This window comes from Drosophila takahashii, chromosome 2R, assembly GCF_030179915.1.
Source record: "Drosophila takahashii strain IR98-3 E-12201 chromosome 2R, DtakHiC1v2, whole genome shotgun sequence".
Taxonomy (NCBI): Eukaryota; Metazoa; Arthropoda; class Insecta; order Diptera; family Drosophilidae; genus Drosophila; species Drosophila takahashii.
Genome location: NC_091679.1, coordinates 42,578,640 through 42,599,366, shown reverse-complemented (window position 1 = coordinate 42,599,366; position 20,727 = coordinate 42,578,640). Strand labels below are relative to the sequence as shown.

General features: G+C 39.9%; 5 protein-coding genes and 1 long non-coding RNA gene across 8 annotated transcripts; 3 read left to right on the top strand and 3 right to left on the bottom strand.

Annotated features, from left to right (window-relative positions):
* Positions 1-338: 338 nt before the first annotated feature.
* LOC138912772 (uncharacterized) lies at positions 339-1,019 on the top strand. 2 transcript variants are annotated; one of them, XR_011418329.1, is made up of 3 exons: positions 339-456; positions 652-813; positions 879-1,019. It is a non-coding gene; the product is annotated as an uncharacterized lncRNA (long non-coding RNA). The 2 variants fall into 2 exon arrangements; XR_011418328.1 differs by having other exon boundaries at positions 343-484.
* A 395-nt stretch (positions 1,020-1,414) lies between these two features.
* rdgBbeta (cytoplasmic phosphatidylinositol transfer protein 1) lies at positions 1,415-4,030 on the top strand. Its single transcript, XM_017139007.3, has 7 exons — positions 1,415-1,575; positions 1,645-1,793; positions 1,859-1,947; positions 2,892-2,899; positions 2,956-3,027; positions 3,087-3,216; positions 3,272-4,030. Exons 1-7 carry the CDS (start codon positions 1,525-1,527, stop codon positions 3,601-3,603), a joined length of 831 nt encoding a protein of 276 aa, XP_016994496.2. The 5' UTR covers positions 1,415-1,524; the 3' UTR covers positions 3,604-4,030.
* A 263-nt stretch (positions 4,031-4,293) lies between these two features.
* On the top strand, positions 4,294-9,220 carry swi2 (Protein singed wings 2). Its single transcript, XM_017139147.3, has 5 exons — positions 4,294-4,790; positions 7,036-7,251; positions 7,781-8,264; positions 8,323-8,502; positions 8,672-9,220. Exons 1-5 carry the CDS (start codon positions 4,723-4,725, stop codon positions 9,218-9,220), a joined length of 1,497 nt encoding a protein of 498 aa, XP_016994636.2. The 5' UTR covers positions 4,294-4,722.
* Positions 9,221-9,282: 62 nt separating this feature from the next.
* HPS4 (Hermansky-Pudlak syndrome 4 protein) lies at positions 9,283-19,042 on the bottom strand. 2 transcript variants are annotated; one of them, XM_017139146.3, is made up of 7 exons: positions 18,903-19,042; positions 12,840-13,074; positions 12,532-12,774; positions 12,382-12,476; positions 10,789-12,322; positions 10,502-10,734; positions 9,283-10,440 (listed from the first exon to the last, which is right to left on the bottom strand). In XM_017139146.3, exons 1-7 carry the CDS (start codon positions 18,911-18,913, stop codon positions 10,272-10,274), a joined length of 2,520 nt encoding a protein of 839 aa, XP_016994635.2. In that variant the 5' UTR covers positions 18,914-19,042; the 3' UTR covers positions 9,283-10,271. The 2 variants fall into 2 exon arrangements, with proteins under 2 accessions (XP_016994635.2, XP_016994634.2); XM_017139145.3 differs by lacking the exon at positions 18,903-19,042 and adding an exon at positions 14,746-14,961.
* On the bottom strand, positions 15,476-16,049 carry LOC108055701 (uncharacterized). Its single transcript, XM_017139151.3, has 3 exons — positions 15,997-16,049; positions 15,809-15,933; positions 15,476-15,755 (listed from the first exon to the last, which is right to left on the bottom strand). The coding sequence occupies exons 1-3, from the start codon at positions 16,018-16,020 to the stop codon at positions 15,533-15,535; spliced, it is 372 nt and encodes a 123-aa protein (XP_016994640.2). The 5' UTR covers positions 16,021-16,049; the 3' UTR covers positions 15,476-15,532.
* LOC108055700 (uncharacterized) lies at positions 17,069-18,031 on the bottom strand. Its single transcript, XM_017139150.3, has 3 exons — positions 17,550-18,031; positions 17,367-17,488; positions 17,069-17,312 (listed from the first exon to the last, which is right to left on the bottom strand). The coding sequence occupies exons 1-3, from the start codon at positions 17,568-17,570 to the stop codon at positions 17,069-17,071; spliced, it is 387 nt and encodes a 128-aa protein (XP_016994639.2). The 5' UTR covers positions 17,571-18,031.
* Positions 19,043-20,727: the final 1,685 nt, after the last annotated feature.

The following is a 20,727-nucleotide window of genomic DNA, read 5'->3' as shown; positions in this document are numbered from 1 at the left end:
TTAAAAATTATTAATAAAAAACTTCCGATATTTTAAGTGTACTTCAGTTTTTAAGGTGAAAGTATTCATCAGAGGCTTTCAAGAGTAGCAAATAATAATAAATCATCATTTACAATGGTTTTTCTATATGCTTTGGTAAAATATAAAATACACACCTTTGACGAAATTGATAACATAGTGCATATAGACTGTCCATAGTAGCCTGTAAATAGAAAAAACACTATTTTAGTAGTTATAGTATAGGTAGCATTGTTTCTTGTATGAGTAAGAGTCAGCAGTTTATTTTTGCGTTGGTTTGGAACAGTTCTCTTCATAGAATATCAAAGCGAGCTGGGTAAAGTCTTTCATCATACAGTTTTAGGAGAATACAAAGAACAATAGTTTATTTTTTGAGATTGAAGCCATAATCATCTTGTACAGTCCCTTTGAAAAACCCAATTTTTACCTGGACGGGAGGTAAAACTTTATACCCAACCAAAATCTGGTTAAGTTACTGTACCAATAGACTACGACTTCATGCGTATCGTAAACTATAGTTCAATGAATTTTCAAATTTATTTGAAGTCAAAACTAACCTTACTTTTCGACACGTGTGATATGTCTGGTAATAAACCTTCCAAACTTGAACTTTTCCATTTCATTTTAATGCAGTTGTTTGCTGCTACCGCGTGGCGTTCTGTAAATTAAAAGAACAATATGAGTATATTTCAATTTAATCACTTAATCAGTCTGCAACATGTGGGTTTTGGCATCAGTTTAGAGAACCAATCAACACGTCTTTTCAGACTGGGGCGGTACGAATATTATCATCAAGTAAACAAGCGGCGTGTTTTTAACAGTTAAATCAAACCTTAACTTACCCTTTTGTTAAATTTTAGTTGAGAATCAAGAGAGAAAACTCGACTGGCCATTTTGAATGAAAAAAAGAAGTGAAAGAATGCACGTGGCGAAGTGACCGTAGTTGCAATTTTGGGAATTGCCAAATTTATCGATAGTTTCGAGGGTAGTTCCAAAAGTGGCATCCTCTAAAAAGTGTGAATATTTTTTAATTTTATTGTTTAAAATAAATAATTGTTAATTATTAGCCTTAAATAATATAAGATAGAAGACCACGAAATATAATCACATTTAACCTATAGGTATAATTATAAATAAAACGTTTTAAATTAATAACTTTTTTACAACTTGAAGTTAGTTTTCTTATACAGTTAAATAATAATAAAAATTAAATTACCTGTTATTTTTAATACTTATAACTTTTTGACCGTATTTTTTAAAAGATATTTGAACTATTAAAATATTTCCCATTAAGGGCCTTCTTTATGGGTTGGAACATTACTGACCGGTTAGCAAAGTTTCCTACCATTTCGCATTATTTTAAAATTCCAAGATATATCCAAAGTGCGCTGCCTGGCCACATTGCTCATTTGTTGTTGGTTTGTCGTTGCGTCGCGTGTGTGTCGCTTTGCGTAACGTTAAAAGTTTCGATTTGGATTTTCTCCGGCAGCCGCATCCGCCAAAGAAATGGTGCTGACCAAGGAATACCGCGTGTGCATGCCGCTCACCGTGGAGGAGGTACGTCCTTGACCTTAATATCCGCTATTACTTACACGCAATTAACGATTTTCTTTCATCATTTTGCAGTACAAGATCGGACAGCTTTATATGATAGCGCGCCATAGCCTGGAACAATCGGAGGAGGGTGAGGGCGTCGAGGTGGTGGAGAACAAGCCCTGCGAGGATCCCGTGCACGGCAAGGGTCAGTACACGGAGAAGCACATCCACTTGTCCAAGTAAGATTTCCTTAGGATACAGGATCAGAATAGTCCACTAATGATATGTTACTCCCTAACTTCAGCCGACTGCCCTACTGGATTCAGGCCATCTGCCCGCGCGTCTTCTATGTGATAGAGAAATCGTGGAACTACTATCCCTACACGCTAACAGGTGAGCAGTAACGGTAGCCCACCCACCGCCTACTGCGCATCCCATTCTATTTTTAACCCAATTTGTGTATTCCTGAGGCGGCGATTCCCCCCTCGCCCTCGTACCTCAGCCATATGGCAAATGGTCTTGGAAACATCATGTGTTTTTGGGGGCCAGCAAGAATTCCACGTTATCATTAGACCATCATCTATTGTGGTTTTGTGGTGGGGGTACGTCTGCCGATAAAGGTTCCATTAAACGCACACCTGTTTACCCATCCAGTACGTCATCGATTCGGCTTTCACGGCGATCAAAAGCAGGCACCATGCGCCTGCAATCTGCGTTTGGCAATTTGTTAACAACTGTCGCTATTCCCATCGCATAGGCTGATAAAATCAGATTACATGGTGGCCAATGCACTCGATGAGGATTGTTATGCACTCGATGGGGTTTGTTCTGGCTCTTGGGTCGTTGACTTCGAGGGTGGAATCCATTACAAGCTGGTCTATTTACATTCAAATAACATTTTCAGTGTTTACAAATGGTCACGTTAGCCACTTCTATTTAAAAAGTCTAGAACATCATGACAAGGTTTATTTTTTTGGTCATCGTCTGACTGATTGCTTATAAAAGTGTTTAGATATCATATCTAAAACTTCTCGATACTCATTTTCCATGTTTGTTATAGCTTTGCTATCATAAGGCCTCAAATCTCTTGACAAATCTAAATTAGTCCCTAGTGTGTTGTATTCTTAAGCGCTTAGAACGTGAAATAATACCCCAAATGAGCTTTTTCTTTTTATATCAAACCCAGGGGACTGTATTTTTAAACCCTTTCAGCCGAAAATAACACTTTATACGCACTTGAGCTATATTTGATGAGCTGGCCTATTGATTTATTTTTGATTTTGCATTATAATTTCATGTGCTGTGATTGGACCGTAATTGGCTGGAACTTTTAATAGAATACACGGTAATTGTATGCCTTCTATTTCGGTTGTCCTTCGCTAACCAATTATATCCTTGCAGTGTTCCTTCATACCCAAGTTAAATGTCCTCATCAAAACGAAGTACGAGGATAATAATGGCAGCACAGAAAACGTAATAACAGCTCAAGAAACAATTCTGATTGATTGATTAATAATGGTTATGATTGACAGTGTTTGGATCTCACGGAAGAAGAGCTGAAAGCTCGAACTGTGGATCATTTGGATATAGCTTTCGATGAAGTCAGTGCCAAGCATTACAAGAAGGAGGAGGATCCCAAGTTCTACAAATCTGAAAAGACAAGTAATGTGTTTAAACATTGACTAGGGATAAATATTAATATATTTTGTATTCCCAGATCGCGGTCCACTGACTGAGGGATGGCGGGACACCGACAAACCCATCATGTGCTCCTACAAGGTGGTCCATGCCAGCTTCGAAGTCTGGGGTCTGCAGACCAAAGTGGAGGACTTTATTCAGCGCGGCATCAAGGAGATTCTCCTGCTGGGCCATCGGCAGGCTTTTGCCTGGCTGGACGAATGGCATGGCATGACCCTCGAGGATGTTCGCGCCTACGAGCGGCAGAAGCAGGCCGAGACCAACGAGAAAATCCACAACGCCAGTGGTGTTGCAAACGAAGCAGCGGGCGATGCTTCCACTGAAGCAAATATAGGTGGAGATATCGATTGAAAACTATAACCTAGAGAAGTCCAATAGACAGAATGCAGGCAAATTGTACCTTCACGGCCTCGCGGCAGGCTTACAAAGTTTCATAGAAAATATCTTATCAACATACGCATATTTGTGTATATAGTATATCAATGTCGATGCATTTCACCGGTCCAAAGAAGCTCAGAGCTCTAGTTAAACTGCCTGCAGCGTTAGAAAGTACAATGTACAATGCACAAGCACCTAGCTGGAAACTCGAAACCAAATAATTGTTAAAAACTAGACCACGCAATTTTTAGTCAAACTTATGTACGCATTGCACTGGCACACACACAAGACCCTAGTCGAAACGGTTTGTGTTAACTATATTCCCTAGTTTAGCCCTCAAATTAAATGTATATTTTGGTGTACAAATACAGACCAGACGATTAAACATATTAGAAAGGTATTAACTCTATGTCACATGATTGTTAATTGCTTTTATTCTGCCGCCGAGGCCATTAAAAGCGTTCAAATTGGTGGCTGTCTAAATTATAAGTAATTTGTATGCCAATGAACCGGGTAGTGGATGAAGATGATTCAGCCGGCGCTTGGTGGAGTGGATTTTCAGAGTGAACGATCAATATAAGCCCACGTGAATCGACCCTGACACTGATCGTAAATCAAACCCCCACCATTTCACCCAGCGCCTGGCGAAAATCAACAGCTGCTTCTCAGTCGAAACGAGCCCCCAAAAAATGTATAGAGAGCGCTGTATATTGATAAGTCTATATCACTCTCGCCGTCAGCTGTTTTGCCGCTGGAGATCTCTGGCGTCAAAAAATATAATACCCGCTGAGCGGCAGAAGAAGAAACGGCAAAAGCCCAAGCGTTTCGCGTTCGCGCCGCATTTGAACTTCAAACGCGAAAAAAGTAGCACAGTGCGGATAGATACGCGGATGCGTGGCGATTAAACGGCGTAGCGCGGAAAACAACAAATTTTTGATTATGTATTTAGCATAGCGAAAGTAATTCGATTTGAACGGATTGGACGTACACCTGCTAACGGCGATCGTGACAATGGAATATTCGGAATGAAAACAGATCGCAACTCGGATAAACAGTCTTAAAATAAATATTTAAAAATATCTGAAAATTAACATGGCAAGCAGAGTGTTTCAAAAAGGGGCGGCGAAAGGAATTTTGCTGTTTTGCATGGTCTTACTAAGGTAAATTCCCAAATGGACCACGCGGCGTATGAGCGATGTAATGTAATGAGGGCGCTGTTATCAGATGTTTACAGCACTCGACGATTTATTAATAAACATACTAAATCCTATTCTGGGCCAGGCCATATGTGGGTTATAGTCCATGGTAAATCTTTTATAAGGCCCATGCAAAGTTACTTATCATCGCGCCAAATCGAATCGAACTGATTGGGTTTTATGGCTAAAATAAAGACTAGACAACTGGAGTGTCTATATAATATAGTGTTCACTGGAACCCAAAAGCTGGTTTACCCGTAATTGTTTGTAGTTCTTAGACAACCCATATGACAGTTTTATTCCGAGCAACGAGTTTAATATTCCATAAGCACATGGGGCAATTAGGGCCATAAAGTTCTAAGGTGGCAACTTCCTCAACATTCAAAACAGAGGCGAAAAAAACAAACCGAAATTTCATTCCACCTTTATCGCTCACCCCAAGCAAATCGTATCACAGCCATGAGTTCCGTAAGGGAATCAGGTATTTGCCTTTAATTTAAAAATTCTTATCACACCATAGGCTAAAAAAAGGTTTCGGTAATCAAAATGATATATGACGTTAAATTGCTCTTAGATCTGCTTTGGTTTTCTATAGATTCTGTGTTTCCTTCGCTCCATATTTCTTCTTGTCATCTTTTTGATCTTATTTATTTTTTCGCCAGCTATCTGGCAATCTCAATGAGAATCAAAAGCCAATTGACAGCGGCTGTCGTGACGGATCCATAAGTAGATTTATTTAGATTTATTGTCAATGGGGAATTGATAAGTAAAATAGTAGAAAATTAAGTGGTGGTATATGAAATCGGTTTATACTTACTGTTCTCTTCATCAAAGAACATAGTACATATGAATTTCTTACTCAACCGATTTGATTGTCTAAATGAAATAGCATGCCAATTGTTCCGATGGTCAAAAGTCAACTGAAAAATGTCTTGAGGCATACTTTTCAATTTAAATTCGACATTACTTGTCGTCACGCATACGCCATGTTGTACGCTTGGCAAACATTTTAGCGCACTAAGTGAAACTTCGTGGGATAAATAAAAAGAAATATTTCGTTTTCAGAAAATATTGAAATACAGGTCCGGGCGTCTGTTTTTGTGTGCCTTTCGAATTGGCCAATGTTAATTAACGATAATTGAGAGCCCACTCGGAGAAAGAGTGTCGAATTCTGTCAGCTAGGATCTTGGCTTTATAAACCACATTGAGCTGAATACCAAACGAATTTAAATATTTGTCGTTCCCAAAAACGCTACCACTTCAGATCAAACAAAGCTGCTACTGAAATGCCTTTATTCTGGATTTTTAAGTAAATATTTTTTGGTGCTATAATATATCACTTTGTGTATTGTTGAGTTTAACACTTCGAACGCAAGTTGTTAATTGTCAGTTAGACCCACTTAGTATCCCTAGAAAAACGCGCCGGGGTATATTAAATGATGATGTATGTATTTTCCGTGCGTATTTTTGGCAGCGTCTTGGTGTTTATCATAAACTTGTTGATATATGGAAATTTATTTCGGAAATAAGCGTGTAGATATATTACCCAAAGTTTCCACTGACCTACCCCTACTTTTAGCAATAGGATTAAGGGGAAATGGATCTTCAATTGCAAGAACGTGTCTTTTTAAAATTATTCCGGTCTCTGTCTGTCTGTCAACCTGTGATATAGCACCTCGAGATGTGCTAAATGAGCATCATGTGATATACTTCGGTTCTCCGCCGGCTAATATCATCGCCATATAGGCGGAGCAAACAAGATTTCCATACTACGCAGATATACCTCGTACTTACTACCCGGAGTTGAGCTACCGTTCAGATTAGGTGATATATTTGCTCAAGTCGGTTGGCTAGAAGCAGTTTGCAGTGCCTGAAACCGAACCATTAAATGCTTCTTGGCTATTTTTAAAGGCGAGTGGTGGAAAATAGAACATGTTCTTTGGAACTAAAGATGATATAAAAGTAGATTTCCTACATCTGTGGGGCCAGAAAAACAGAGCAAATAAAATAGTCAGTATCTGTTTCTGTTTCTATATCCCATATCTGTGTTTTCCCCGAGCAATTAAGACTTACCTGGCGTCTGCTTATCAAGTTGGCCCTAAACGAGAGTCGCACTGCGGCCAAATTATCACCAATTTGAGGGCTGTCTGGGCCAAAAATAGCATCATGAGATAGATATTTATTTACTTACCAATTATCTGTTACTTAGACTGAGCCACGGAGTCGCGGATGAGAGCCATGAGAATGACACGACCACCACATCGCTGGCCACCATTACCACCCAGATCGTTCCGATGCCCAATTTCGGGAGCAGCTGCCTGGACTGGTCATCCGCTCCGGAGGCAGCGGGCGGAAACTGCTCGAGGCTAACCCGAAATGGTACTCTAAAGTGCTTTGGCGGAATGAACAACCTGGCGGCTCTGAAGTGAGTATTATTAGAACTCTGTTTACATGTGTATTTCTCCATTTCCTAGTCATATTATTAGTATCATTGGAAATATGTTATTTTCATGTATCCCAAGTTCAGTATAAGGCAGCTTTATATGTCTTAAATCACTTTTTTACAGAATTACCACGAAAAAATATACAGAAAGCTTCCTGTTGTTGCAATAAATCTTTAATCTGTATTTTGTTTAAAACAAATCAAAAAACTCTTCAAAAATGAATATATTTTTTGAAATGTTTCCGAAAGTATTGTAAATCGTTTGCTTACCAAACATTAAAACCATAAATCATCATAAAATATCATTTAAAAAAGGTTTTAGCATTAAAATAATATTTTTAGGGCCGTTTTCTCGTCGCTTAAAGTAGGGTTAAATCTCTGATTTCAAGGTTTTAACTGTACTTTAAATTTAACAAACGGACGTGAAAACGGACCTCATAAAATTAAATTTCTAGTTTTCTGGGACACTAAGCTTCATAATAGATTTTAATCCTAACTTTCCTCATTACAGCCACTCTGGAAAGTTGAGTAGAGCGCAGCCTGCTCTGGAAATGCTCCTCTGCGGCTGGCCAAAGGATGGTTTCAATCATCTGAGGGACCTTCAAAAGCTGCCCCGTCTTCGATCCCTGACCATCGAATACAGTGGCTTCACCGAGTTCAAGTTCGACTTCCCAGAGATGTCAGAACTGCAAACCATCAACATTTCGTGGACGAATCTCTCGTACATCTCATCCCGAACCTTTAAGCGAGTGCATCCCCTCAAGGTTTTGGACCTGCGATGGAACCAACTCATCCAACTGGATGGTCCTTTGCTGCTACCCCGCAATTTCGAGCAACTCTATTTGGCGGGGAATCCGTGGAACTGCACGCGGAACTTCAAGTGGATGCTTTTGCAGCCGGAAAAGGGAAGATTGGTGGTCGATCGAGATGAGCTCATCTGCACGGATCGAAAGTACAAGGAGCGCCAGATGCTCCTGGTTATGCACTTTAAGTTGGTAAGAATTTTCTTAAACAACCGGTAAACATACGATTAATTAACTGATTAAATTTAAGGAGCTGAAGAAGCAGTGTCAATCCCACGAGGATCTGAGGAACTGCAGCTGCCTTATGCATCACATCTTGCCCAAGACGCACATTCCCCTCTATACGGTCAACTGTTCCCATTTGCAGTTTCACCGACTGCCTGCTTTTTTGCCCGAAAATACCACCACTCTAGTCATCAATGATAATATGGTAAGATAATCTTTCTAAAATTATTCCTCTCATTCACAGAGAGAATTCTGCCTACAGGAATTTCAAGAACAATTGCTCTCAATTCAAGAACAATATTCTCTCTCTGTCTTTTATTTAGAAGAGAACCCCTTGAAGTTTATTTAATTTCTTATATTTAATTTCCCACCAGATCACTGACATAAACCCACTCCGAGACAATCCCCACTATCGCCACGTGGTGGACATGCAGCTGGAGAACAACCAGATCTCCAATGTGGACAACCTAGAGGACACTTATTGGCTGCAGAACTTCCGGCTGCTCAATCTGCGCGGCAACAATCTCCGAAAAATACATGTCTATGCCTTCGACAATGCACTCGATGACAATGAGAATGCCAATCTCTTGCTGCTCAGCAGGAACCCCTGGCACTGCACCTGCAAGTTCGGCAGCAGAATGCGTGAGTTGCTGACCAAGTACAAGGATATCGTGCGGGATGCCTGGAATATGAGCTGCACCTACCGCCTGGACGATGATCAGTTGCTGGCCAAGGTGCTCACACTCAGTCGTCAGGAGATGTGCAATATTAGCGAGGAAAGTGGCATCCAGATCCATCCCATCGATTGGCTGAACGGAGTACTCGCAAGCCTCATTCTTCTCATCCTGGGCAAACTAGCCTATGATTACTATTTTTACAAGTATTACGGTCGAGTTCCTTGGATTGTGATGAAAATGCCTTAGTCTTAGCCTTAATCTTAATCTTAATCCAAATTCCAAAGTTAAGTGAGTTCAACTCGAAAGTATTTCTCAAACACAGACAACGTTTGTCGGTTTATTCTTGAAAATCTACAAAAACAATACCTGTCTTTGTTTCGTATATGAATATTTATATATAAATAATGTCGTTTAGGTATTTATGTATTCCGTATTGTATGTATATTTAAGCTAAGTCAACGCAAAACTCTCAAAATAGTTGTTTGCTCTCGCACCAGTGCACTGCGTAAACTGTTTTTGTATGGTTAAAAACATTCGTTCTCACGTTCCTTAAACATTCGACGGTTTTTAGTTTTTAGCATTTGACCTGCATTTAAAATTGGCACAAAGCGCTTAATATTTGATAATGAGAAACGGCTAGGATAAGTACATACACATATATGTTTGCATCTGGACAGAACGGAAACTTTAAGTTAGTGGCAAATAATTCCGCCTAAACGAATCTAATCTTGTATTATATTTACAATTAAAACCTCTCGATTTAATTTCTTTGGCTTTCGAAATCAGTGCTAAAGCAAATGCAAAATAATTAAAATAATTGTATAGGTTACAAGCTTATAAATTAAACAACAGTGCTGGACATTGTAAACATAAAAGCATAAAACATTTTTGTACTTTCTATCAATCGAGTGAGGGATAAAACTAGGCAAAATAATTCGCTGGCTGAAGGCGGCACGTTTAAAATTCATTTCTCTTTTGCTTTCCCACGAGAGCCTCTTTGGGATGGTTTGCTTAAAAGCTCGGCAATGTTTCTTGTAAATTGTTTGTATAAAAGTCAAAGTAAAATTTAGATCGTTTAAAATTGAGTTCCCTTGGTTGGTTGTGTTGTGTATATGATATGGAAACATTATCCTAACCACCGGCGAGGACTCGCGCAGGAATCAGCCAGAGATCGCAAAGTAAATAACAGCGGATGGCATAAAGTTGGCTATTTTTCGGGGACTAACCCCGTTAACATTATCTGTTTTTTGGCTAAGCATGCGAGTATTCAATATGTTTATATTATGCGATTGCGATCCTAGAACAACATGTAGGAATGATCGCGTTCCAGTCGCGACTTGGCGCGCATCTGTATATTGCCAATGGGATCCGAGGGCGGTGGAATGCCGTGGATCTGATGGGTAGGCTCCTTGTAGAAGAACTCGGTCCTTCCGTTCTTGTGGCCATAGTAAACGGAGTCGTGGGATCTGTTAAAATATTTATTATAAATTAAATCATTTAAAGAACTTAAATAGAAATCAAACTCACCTCAAGATCAAATCTGTAAGATGATGACCACTGGAATGTATGGAGTGCATGCTCTCCAGGATGTTAAGCTCTAGGGGATTCCATGGCCCATTGCGCTGCAGAACATCCCACTTGGAGTCGACGCACATGAAGCTATAGTCGCCGCCATCGCGATTATCGCCCTCCACATTTACGTTGAGAGTCTGGTTCAATTGAGATTCCATGTGCGGGAACTTGGCCACGCAAATGTCAAACTAAATAAAGGGAAATATCATAAATTGAAATATAAATAATAATAATCTACATACCATCTTCTGCACTACCGGCTGTTGTTGGCAGGTTCCATCCTCCATGAGCAAAAGCAAGGTCATATTCTGCTGACCACATATGTAGAGTTCCGTGCGATGCAGGCCATCCGGTTGAATAGGTCCCGGTGGTTGAGCAGGAACAGTGGGCATAACCGTGGACAGGGCATCCACTGCATCCTCGCATTTCAGGGAGCTGCGCCGTGGGAAAATCTTACTGCTTGTCAGCGGAGTTTGAATCTCGATGGGCGTGGCTTCACTGAGAGCGAGAACCGATAGTTTGGCCATCAGCGGAGTTAGTGGCACGCCTCCAGCTCCACTGCGTCCCGATGCACGCTCTCCAAATCCAGCTTCCCCTGCTGACTTCAAGGGCAGCGTCATGGAGCGCTTATCGACCGGAGTTTTGGCCGCAGAAATATTCAAATTCCGATCGGCGGAGGAGGCCTCCGCTGCCTGTTGTCTCATGTGCTCGTCCAGCTTCTGAATCTCCGCGTTGAACTCCTGGAACTCGGCCACCAGAGCAGCTAGCTCGGCATCCTCATGCGCCTGCTCGCTGGCCACTCCCCACAACTTGCGATACTGATCGAGAAACTGCTGGAACAGGCTGCGCGAGATCTGCTGGCCATTGGTGTTGAATACCGGATAGGTGGGATCGCTGATGGTCCGTGAGGCAATCTTCTCGTCGCTCTCTATGAAATCCGGCGAATCGGAGGTGGAGGTGGCGTTTCCACCATCGCCGCTTCCATTCCGATTTACATCGGTTTTGAAGCCATGCGTAAAGTTGTTCAGCTTCTTGGAGATGGCGCGCAGTGCATCCTGAAGATCTGCCGAGGACTTCCTTCGTGTCAGCTGCTTATTCGGGTTACTAATGAAGTTCTGGAAAAACTTCTCAACATCTAATTTCAATGAATTTCGTCGCGAATGTGCCTTGCCATTGGAATTGTGGACATCCTCCTCTTTGCCCGCCTCCTCCTCGGGATTTGCGCAAATGGACATGACATTCGCCACCGGCAGCACCTTATTCTCGGTCATGGGAGTGTTGCAAACGCTGGTGCGTCCAATAAACTGCGGATAGGAGTCGGTCTCGTCAAAGTTAATCGAAGCAATGCCCGACTCGGGGAGCTCCTTGCTCTGCATGCTCTTTATGCGCAACGGCAGGTGAGTGGGTCGCATGGATTTCGGTCTGGCAGGTGGCAAACCGCCTCCTTCTCCCGGCTGCTCCGGCGCATGCTCCTCCTCGGGAATGTGGGTAAAGATGAGCGACTTGTCGCGCTTTATCTTCCGCTTGGCATACTGAAAGGGCATGCCGCTCTGCGACAGCTGCGCCGCGCTCATCTGCAGATTCTGGGCGCGCTGTGCCTCGCCGACCAACTGACGGTACTGCATTTGCTCCAGGTAAACCACCAGCATCTGTACTCCATTTGGGATGTGGAAGTCACGATGGTTGGACACTTGCTCGGCAGCCGTGCGGATGTGCAGGGGATCTGTGAGCACCAAATGCTTGGTCACCATGTCGCTGAGTTGGGAGGCCACCACTCTAAAGGGGAAAATGCATATTAAAGAAGGTTTTTGTATACTCTAGCTAGACAAACTAACTTGTTGTGATAGAGAATGGCTCCCCCCAGGATCCCCTTGGTCTGCTGGCAGCTCTGCAGCGTTTGTATGGCCTCCAGGAAAATGTGACTGGCCGTCTGAAAGGGAAATCTCCGTTAATTCTATATCACATTCATAATTTTAACCACTCACCTTCGGCATTCGCAACCTGGGCACATTTTGAAACGTATTCCCATTTCGCTGCAGCATCGGCAGATATGTCTCGAAGATGTGGTACAGTTTCTCGCTGAGATTGCGGCGGTTCAGGGCGGGCGGTGCAGCATACTGGGCATACAGAGTCTGCACATCTCGGTGGAAGAATTTCAGCAGGGAACTCAGCAAATCGGCGCGATGTTCCAGCAGTTGATCCCCAATATTCCGATCGGTGCCAATGGCCTGGTGAATGAAATATATTATATTATTATTATTTTTATTAAGTGAAACTCAAGATATGATCTTACCAGGATAAAACGTCCAAACTCCTTGAGCACAAACTTGCCATTTTGGAGGGCCAGGATGCGGGGATTAAAGAAGCAATCTTTGAGGAAGTACGAGGTGCCCATAAGTTGTCCACATAGAGCCACTTTCTGGGAGTCGGAGACCCAGCTTGGATGGAAATACAGAACCGCCGATATGGGATCATCTGCTTCATCTGTCAGACACTCCGTGTCGTACACAAACACTATCATCGTCTCCCTGTAATAATGGATATGTAATGGATGAATAATTAAGAGGGTTTAATAGCTGGAAGTGTAGGATATATAAACCATAAAACGGTGAGAATAATTTGTGTTTTGCTATTGAACAATAAGAAAAATTTGCGTTTATTTTGTAATATTAAGCAGAATTTCGAAATTTATTCAGGTAATGATATAACTAGAGCTTTAACAAAACCGGTATGCAGGTGAGCACTTAGGAAAAATGTAGATCAATTTAAACTTGGTTGCTTAATAAGTTATTGTTCACTGCACTATGGGCAAAAAATTCGAAAGTGAGGCATTTTTAAATTTTTTTGTTCTTCAGTATTACATAAATGACCTTCTGTGGTTATTTACAATACTTAAAGGAACCTAAAATCCATTTTCAAAGAATTTTATTTGGCGTTTTTCGCTATTTTTTCCCTTAAGAAATTCGAAAGTTTGAAATAGGGTCACACGTTTACAAAAAGGGACGAAAAACTTTGTAGTTTTCACACCTCGATTTCTTTGGTTATTGTAAGCCAACCAAAAAAGTTTAAATATGGATACAAAGAGTGAAGGATTGTTAAATAAATTATAAACACTGAATGTTTATTATATGTGCTTTTTGTCCATTTGTTTGATGAGTTGTCGCTTAGTTTTTAGATGACAAATAAGAAATGTATTTTTGCTTTCTGTGGAGTGTAAGATGTGAGTATAGGAGAGTATAGGCAAGGTAAAAATAGGAAGTTATAAACAAAACAATTGCTAATCGAACCCTATCAATACTTTTTGCACGTTATACGTAAAACCTCCATGTTGTAGTTGGATTCGAGTTCTGTCACTACACATTGCTTAATGTTTGTATCGGCAACAACCGGCAACAAACCGCTGTGATGGAATTTGTTTTGCAAACTATGAACGGAATCGAATTAAGCGATAGTCAGCACACAATAGTCAAAAAAAAATTAAGCAGATTGTTGCCTTTTTTAGTCGTAATTTGCCAAAATGTCATAGAATAATAGACCGATTCAAGGAAGAACATTTCCTGCGGCTTTCGTCGAACATGAAAATTTCATTTTTGGAAAAGGGCTTGCCAAGCGACAAACCTGGTCGCAAATGCCTAACTTCTAATGAGGCAGGACCACGATTAAGGCGTAAGGTGGCATCTCAATTGGCGAAAGAAAAAGAAAATTCGATGCCATTAATTTGGCATGGTGCTTCTTTTTGGCAAAAAATATCAAACAAGAAGATACTTCAGTTTTGTTGCGAAAGGCGTTAAATATGAAATATTTATTAACAAATTCATTTTTTTTATATCCTTGCCTTTAAAAGTAAATATGCGGCGTTGGCGGTTGATGGAGACTTGGTCCAATTCAAAATTTAACAAAAACAGAAATTGTATTACAGTTACCAACACAAACAACATTTTCTTTAAATCCTTGCCTTCAAATGTATATCTGCGGCGTGGGCGTAGGATGAATATGTGGTCCGATTCAAAAAGCAACAAAAACCGAAATTACATCTTAGCCTTAAAAGTATATAACAAAAATTTTAGATTTGTATCTTTAAAACTGGAGTTTATGCCTCAAGGACTGAATATTTGCCCATAGTGCACTGTAAATTTTATTTCACAGAGTTTAAGAAACTTCTTCATTGATTTAAAATATAAAATAGGAGTTTAAGTAACCTTTCGGTCAGGATCACAGGCTTTTCTTTCTGATGCACATTCCGCCATCGCTTGTGGCCGGATTTACGCCAATCCCGAAACATTATTCCCGAATATAGGGGATTTGGGAGCTTCCAGTTCTAACGCTGCATCGTTGGCCCCTTATCACATTTAACAACCGACGATTCTGATAAGTCAACAAGCCAATATCGCCGCACAATGCCAACTGTCTGACTCTGATGTGGCCCAGCTGCCTGATACGAAGTGCGACATACTGTGATACTAGAGAGCGTGATCAGAATTCCGCTCACGAACAGGTGAGAAGTGAGGTGAAAGCTTCCGAGTATTTCGTGTTTCGTATTTCTATCACTGCGGTTGAGCGGGTGTTCGAGTGCCGCACTCTCAAACAATCTATGCATCGAACTGTTGGCCACTTCAATGCCAAAGGTATCGATTCCAGTTTCAGAGGGTAACAAAGTCAACAGAAAATATATCACGGTCTGTACTCAACACTACAGTTTGAGAGGCATTTTATATGACAATGCTATAAGATAAACTACTAAATAGTTCTTTTATATGAACCATTTGTAAGAAAAGCTTTTGATTATATCTAAATATTTAAGCAATTTAAGTCAAGGTTCTATTTAACAGCTTCGAAACCAGATCTAAGTATATTTTGAAAAACTGGGTTCAAATATTAAAACAAAGACATGATCTTTATAATAAAGTGTTATAAAATCTCTTTTGTATTTGATAATTTCACTTCGAATTTTAACATTTCACAGTTTATATTAATGTTCTATAAAATTTATCCGGCGGCAGTTTTTAGAACAGCAGGTGGTAGATGTTGAACTTGGTTTTGAATTTCCGACAGGCTATATTTGGCCACATATCCGTTTGGTCCGGCCTCATAGGTGACCAGCAGATACTTGGATCCTGGAAAGGGTTGTCCAAAAGTTCCTTTAACTAGAAGCGTCTCCGGAGCAATCTCCTCAACGGTCTCCTCACGCCCCGTTCCAGATACATCGATTCTACGAGATGAAAACCACTTGATTTTGTTCACCGATTATGATTCACAGTTTACCTTAGATAATAACTCTTTTCGGATGGAACTAAAATAACTCCGTTGTCGTTAATAGAAGGCACGAGTCCAGTAACCGAAGCAGTGGGTGCCGAAGTTACCAGACTCAGAGACAAAATCAATAGAACCTACATATATTTCATATTTTATTATTAAGCAGATTGCAATGCAAAGATCTCAGAGGAACTTACAGAGCTTAACAGTGTTCCAACCATGATGTTCTTTTGGAGGTTGCCTAAAGACTGACATTTTTAGATAGATGCAGCAGTTAACAAACAAAAGCAAAAGAATAACCCAATACAGGTCTAAAACTGGAATCGTTAATAAACACATATTATAAAGCGGTCTTGTATTGTAGGTATGTCGTGCGCTTTAATATTTAACGTTCAAAAATGATTAACATAATTTAGCAAACAAAATTCGTACATTACAGAGATTATCCAAGGGTGGTTTTCATGGCTATACCACTTAATTGTAAAGATATAATAGGTGGCGGAAGGTCCTTAATATTTCTAGGGTTTAATTCATCGATGGGCTGCTCGTCAAAAAGTTCAAGAACAGTCTCTTTTACTTTGTTCCTTAACACTTCATCCGGATATTCTTTTCTGTTAGAAAAATAGATTCTTTATCTCTATTACTTCTAACAAAATGGTTTTTTGGTATACCTGAGTGCGTACCACTGCGATTTCTGTTGAACACTACTAAATTCGACTTTCGGACCAAGAACGACGATTAAGAAGGCGACTAGAACCACGACGACAAGAGTTCGCACCTAAGGATATCACTTTCTTATCATTAAAAAGAAAAGTTAATTCTTTCCAAAGTAGACTACTCACTGCTATCAAAGTACGAGACATGGTGCACTATCTACAGTAGAACCGAGACTAAATATAATCTGAACAAACAAATGGGTGTGACACTAGGGAACTTGTTTCAAAAGTCATAAAATGTAAAGAGCTCATCGTTTTTATAGATTGAGTGTTTTTAAGAACCCAGATTGATTTCCTATATGGAAATTGAAAGAGCTATTTTATATAACACAACATAAAATCATATTAACTGGCATATCGAATTTGGTCTATAAATCAAAACGTATCAGCTGGTTATAAGTGATAATAAAGGCGAAATAGTTTACACATTATAAACTTTTATTTAAACAAACATTATATTTAAATTTCGTCTTAATTTCTGGATTCGTACCGAATTTATTAAAAATATTTACATAAAATCTCACAGTTGTATAATCCTATTTAAAACTTAATCCTAACCAGCGGCGGTTTTCAGGGCAGAGGGACTGAGAAAAAGCGGTGTTTGAGGAGGGGGCGTTGGTGGACCCTTGCCGAAGCTGTATTTAGCAACATATCCATTGGGACCAGCCTCGTAGGTGAGGACCAAGTTGGCCCCCTGATCCTCATAGGGCTGATTGATCACTCCACTGACTTGCAGATGACCGGCATCATTCTGTTTCACGGATTCCTGGCGAATAGTGCCACCCGGATGTTCGATTCTAAGGGGATAACTAATTAATGGCCCGTCTTTTGTAGAATTTGAATAAATCTACCTGAGAAAGTATTCCTGGTTGAGAGGTTCTAGTTGGAAGCCATTTGTGCGAATTTGGGGAACAATGGTGGGGGAATTTTGAGGTGCCGCATTGGTCGAATGAACGATGAGAATCGCCAAAAGCTAAATTTAATTATAATCAATATTTTTGCTTAATTCCAATTTGCGAATCTCCACAACTCACCGCGCACAAACTGCGAGACATGATGACCTGTCTATGGTTGAATGATAACTACCTGAACCTACCGACCGCTTGGTCATTTTCGAGCCCAAAACGAAGGCTGGTATAATTAAGTAGCAAACAAGTTTTGATTTTGACGATGAAGATACAAAAAAATCACACTTCTGCTTCACGGGAAACACTTCAGTCCACCTACTAATTCGGCATGTATTTTACAAATGATCGCAAAATTCCCATCCAATAAGGCAATTGAGCAGGGAATACAATAAAATCGACACATATGGCGAAAACCAGTTGGTAGTGGTAACCTTCGAAGTGACAATTAACTTGCTTCAAATTAATTTACATCATGCCTTCGAAAAAGCATAATCATGGATTCACAATTAAATTAAACACCTGGCCGGTTAAAAATTTCTATTGGGAGTTCCCAAGTCAATTTTTAACGGTTGCTACGTGAGATTCTAACGTTTTAGGCAACCAAAATGATAACGTATTAAATGACTAATAGGTTTTTGACCTTTGAAACTGCTGTCATTAAAAACATTTTAATTAAATGGATTAGTCACTAACTTCTTTACTATTATAAAGGTTAAATAACAATTAAAATTACTAGCGAAACTGAATAAACTTAAAATATAACAGTTTTTAAATAACATTTTAGATGGTATAAATTGAAATGAAAAAGTGATTAACTTTTGAAATCTATTGTATAACTTTTACTGAAATATTACATGTTATACTTAAAAAGATCGTTTATTAATTTTAATCACTTGAGATAAAATAAAATGATTAAACTTTATTTTTTAAGTGGAGATTTTTAACACTAATGATAGATTTTAAAAAATCATTTTCTGATTCCTGATAAATTATAACGTGTTTAAAATTGCAATACCTAAACATAAATTTCACTTTTGAAATACCGTTATTTATGAGGGGATTCCCTGGAAATTTCATATCCGTGTAGACGTGAGATAAGAACTTTATTTTTTTTTGGCAATAACATTAACAAAAGCTTATATTAAAAAACACACACACTAGTAAGGAAATTCAAATTTGAATTACCGATTTAACCGGTTTAGAAATCATGTGAACTTTGACATTTTATCAATTTCTCCGCCCGCAATCGATACTTATCTCTGTGCTCTTCTTCTCTTCACTTTCTGTGTATGTGAATGCAAGTTTAGTGGGCGAGGGGGTGGGCGTGGGTGGCGGCGGGGGCGGATGCTGCAGCTCAAAACAAACACAAAATACCCCCACATACACAGCGCGCCGCCCCCACACACATACACATGCACATCCGCATGAGCGATTTTATGTTTTTTGCACTATGTATAAAACCTTATCAATTGCACTTACTTTGAGGCCATGGTGTATTGCACTTTTCACCTCTCTTTGTTGGACTTTTATTGCACTTTATTTCTGCCTTATTTTATTCATATTAGTTTTTATTTTGTATTTTTCCTTGGAGAGAAACGAACGGCGCTGCCATACCTCACTGGCACTAAAAAACACCACAGCTTCTCGGTGCGGTATATTAGGGGTACTCTTTAATACCGGCCGTAACTTTAGTATATTTTGGTGGTATATTTAAAGAGGCCCGCCAGGGTCACTTTAAAAATGGCCGTCGATCAGTGAAGTTGTATACACTTTTTTCGTGTTCCGTGTTTTTCGCTTAATTTGATCGTTTATTTAAATGTTTTTATGAATTTTGGTGAGTTGAAAGGCTGACTAAAAGTCCGCTAAAATCGAATGCGTAAACAAGGATTCGAGGGTGTAAAGTTCAAGTGCCTAAAACAGTGTTCCAAAAAGCCAACCCCCGCATAGCGTCTCTCGCCTCCAGGCAACAACAACACACCCATAGAGACGCACTGGAAGCATAAAAAAACAGGTTTTCATTGTGTACAGACGTGTGTTACTACTTCCCTCTCGCTCTCGCGCGCTCTTTAATTTATGCGCATGCAAGCAGCAGCAACAACAACATAAGCAACAGCAACAAACCAACATAAGAAACAAGTAATACAAGAAAATAAATCATCGTGTGCGAGTGTGAGTGTCGCGTCTGTGTGCTGTAAACAGCAGCCACTTTGGTGGAAGCCAAAGCAAAAGAAGCTGAAGCAAGAAAAAAAGAGTTAGCCAGCTTAGAAGTGACGCGTAGCTACAGGTGAATATATCGAATCGGACTTGTTTTTCATGCGCGCGAGGCGAGGCAACAGTAAAGTGGAAAAAAACGGGTTTGATGCCCAAAAACGAGGAAAAAGAACTTCCAATCGATTAGCAGCCTAATCAATTTACCACTGAGCTGCAACGGTAAACGGCAAATGGATGTTGCATTTGCATACATACACATTTCCAGCGCGTGTTCCCAATTTCCAAAGTGCGTTTTCCCCACTCAAGTGGCCTGGAACTGGAACGCGTCCCACTTAACCCCACGGCGGTGCAGGCTGTCCAAATTAACCCTTACCCTTGCAAAACACCACCCACATTTGTGAGCTCAGTGCTTTTGTGAATGAAAAACTGAAAAACCGAAAAACTTGTCGCGCCATAATAACGCCTCTTTCAAAGATTCAGCTGAATCATCTAAATATAATAAACTGGTTCGTCTACACATGATTCACCAAACATCGGAAGTCCGGTGATAATTCCATCCTACAGACCATGTCTGTTCTGCTTTTTCCCTTTTTTTTATTGATAAGTGGAAAAAGTTGAAAAAGTGGAAAATAAGAAAAACAGAACAGAGCAATGAACCTCTGCCGATAGCGGTTAAACAAAAGAATTGATTATAATTCATAAAAAAATATAAAAATATATATGCATAGTGTCATTACATCAGAGCAGAGTCCAATCTCCATTAATCTTGCAGCCAGTCAGGCTCCAAAAGGCAACATCCACTACACGACACTCGAATCCACCTGTTGCCACTCGGTTCCACTTAATGAAAACGCCCACGGACCCAAACGGATTATACAGTGGGGCTTCTTGAAGTCTAACCAAAACATTAGACTAGTCTCAGATGGATTTCTCAACTGAAGAAATAAAAATACTTATTTTAAGCTGAAAAACTTATAAATCTTCCATTCTCATCCTTTTTTTTCTCCTTAAAACCGAAAGCTTAAATTTCAGTTCCTACTTTCATGGGAAAAATATTAAGAAACTGTTTTCCCATGTCGCGATAAGAAGTGCT

Bases quoted from the DNA above. Each gene is read 5' to 3' on its own strand.
- swi2 (XM_017139147.3), top strand. From the start codon at position 4,723: ATGGCAAGCAGAGTGTTTCAAAAAGGGGCGGCGAAAGGAATTTTGCTG. The intron at 7,252-7,780 runs GTGAGTATTATT...TCCTCATTACAG, and splicing joins AACAACCTGGCGGCTCTGAA to CCACTCTGGAAAGTTGAGTA. The intron at 8,503-8,671 runs GTAAGATAATCT...ATTTCCCACCAG, and splicing joins TAGTCATCAATGATAATATG to ATCACTGACATAAACCCACT.
- rdgBbeta (XM_017139007.3), top strand. From the start codon at position 1,525: ATGGTGCTGACCAAGGAATACCGCGTGTGCATGCCGCTCACCGTGGAG. The intron at 3,028-3,086 runs GTAATAACAGCT...TATGATTGACAG, and splicing joins ATAATGGCAGCACAGAAAAC to TGTTTGGATCTCACGGAAGA. The intron at 3,217-3,271 runs GTAATGTGTTTA...TTGTATTCCCAG, and splicing joins CTACAAATCTGAAAAGACAA to ATCGCGGTCCACTGACTGAG.
- LOC108055700 (XM_017139150.3), bottom strand. From the start codon at position 17,570: ATGTCTCGCAGTTTGTGCGCG. The intron at 17,489-17,549 runs GTGAGTTGTGGA...AATTAAATTTAG, and splicing joins TGTCTCGCAGTTTGTGCGCG to CTTTTGGCGATTCTCATCGT. The intron at 17,313-17,366 runs GTAGATTTATTC...TTATCCCCTTAG, and splicing joins AACCAGGAATACTTTCTCAG to AATCGAACATCCGGGTGGCA.
- HPS4 (XM_017139145.3), bottom strand. From the start codon at position 14,828: ATGTTTCGGGATTGGCGTAAATCCGGCCACAAGCGATGGCGGAATGTG. The intron at 13,075-14,745 runs GTTACTTAAACT...CCATTATTACAG, and splicing joins CCTGTGATCCTGACCGAAAG to GGAGACGATGATAGTGTTTG. The intron at 12,477-12,531 runs GTGAGTGGTTAA...TTTCCCTTTCAG, and splicing joins CCAGGTTGCGAATGCCGAAG to ACGGCCAGTCACATTTTCCT.
- LOC108055701 (XM_017139151.3), bottom strand. From the start codon at position 16,020: ATGGTTGGAACACTGTTAAGCTCT. The intron at 15,934-15,996 runs GTAAGTTCCTCT...AAATATATGTAG, and splicing joins TTGGAACACTGTTAAGCTCT to GTTCTATTGATTTTGTCTCT. The intron at 15,756-15,808 runs GTAAACTGTGAA...TTCATCTCGTAG, and splicing joins GAAAAGAGTTATTATCTAAG to AATCGATGTATCTGGAACGG.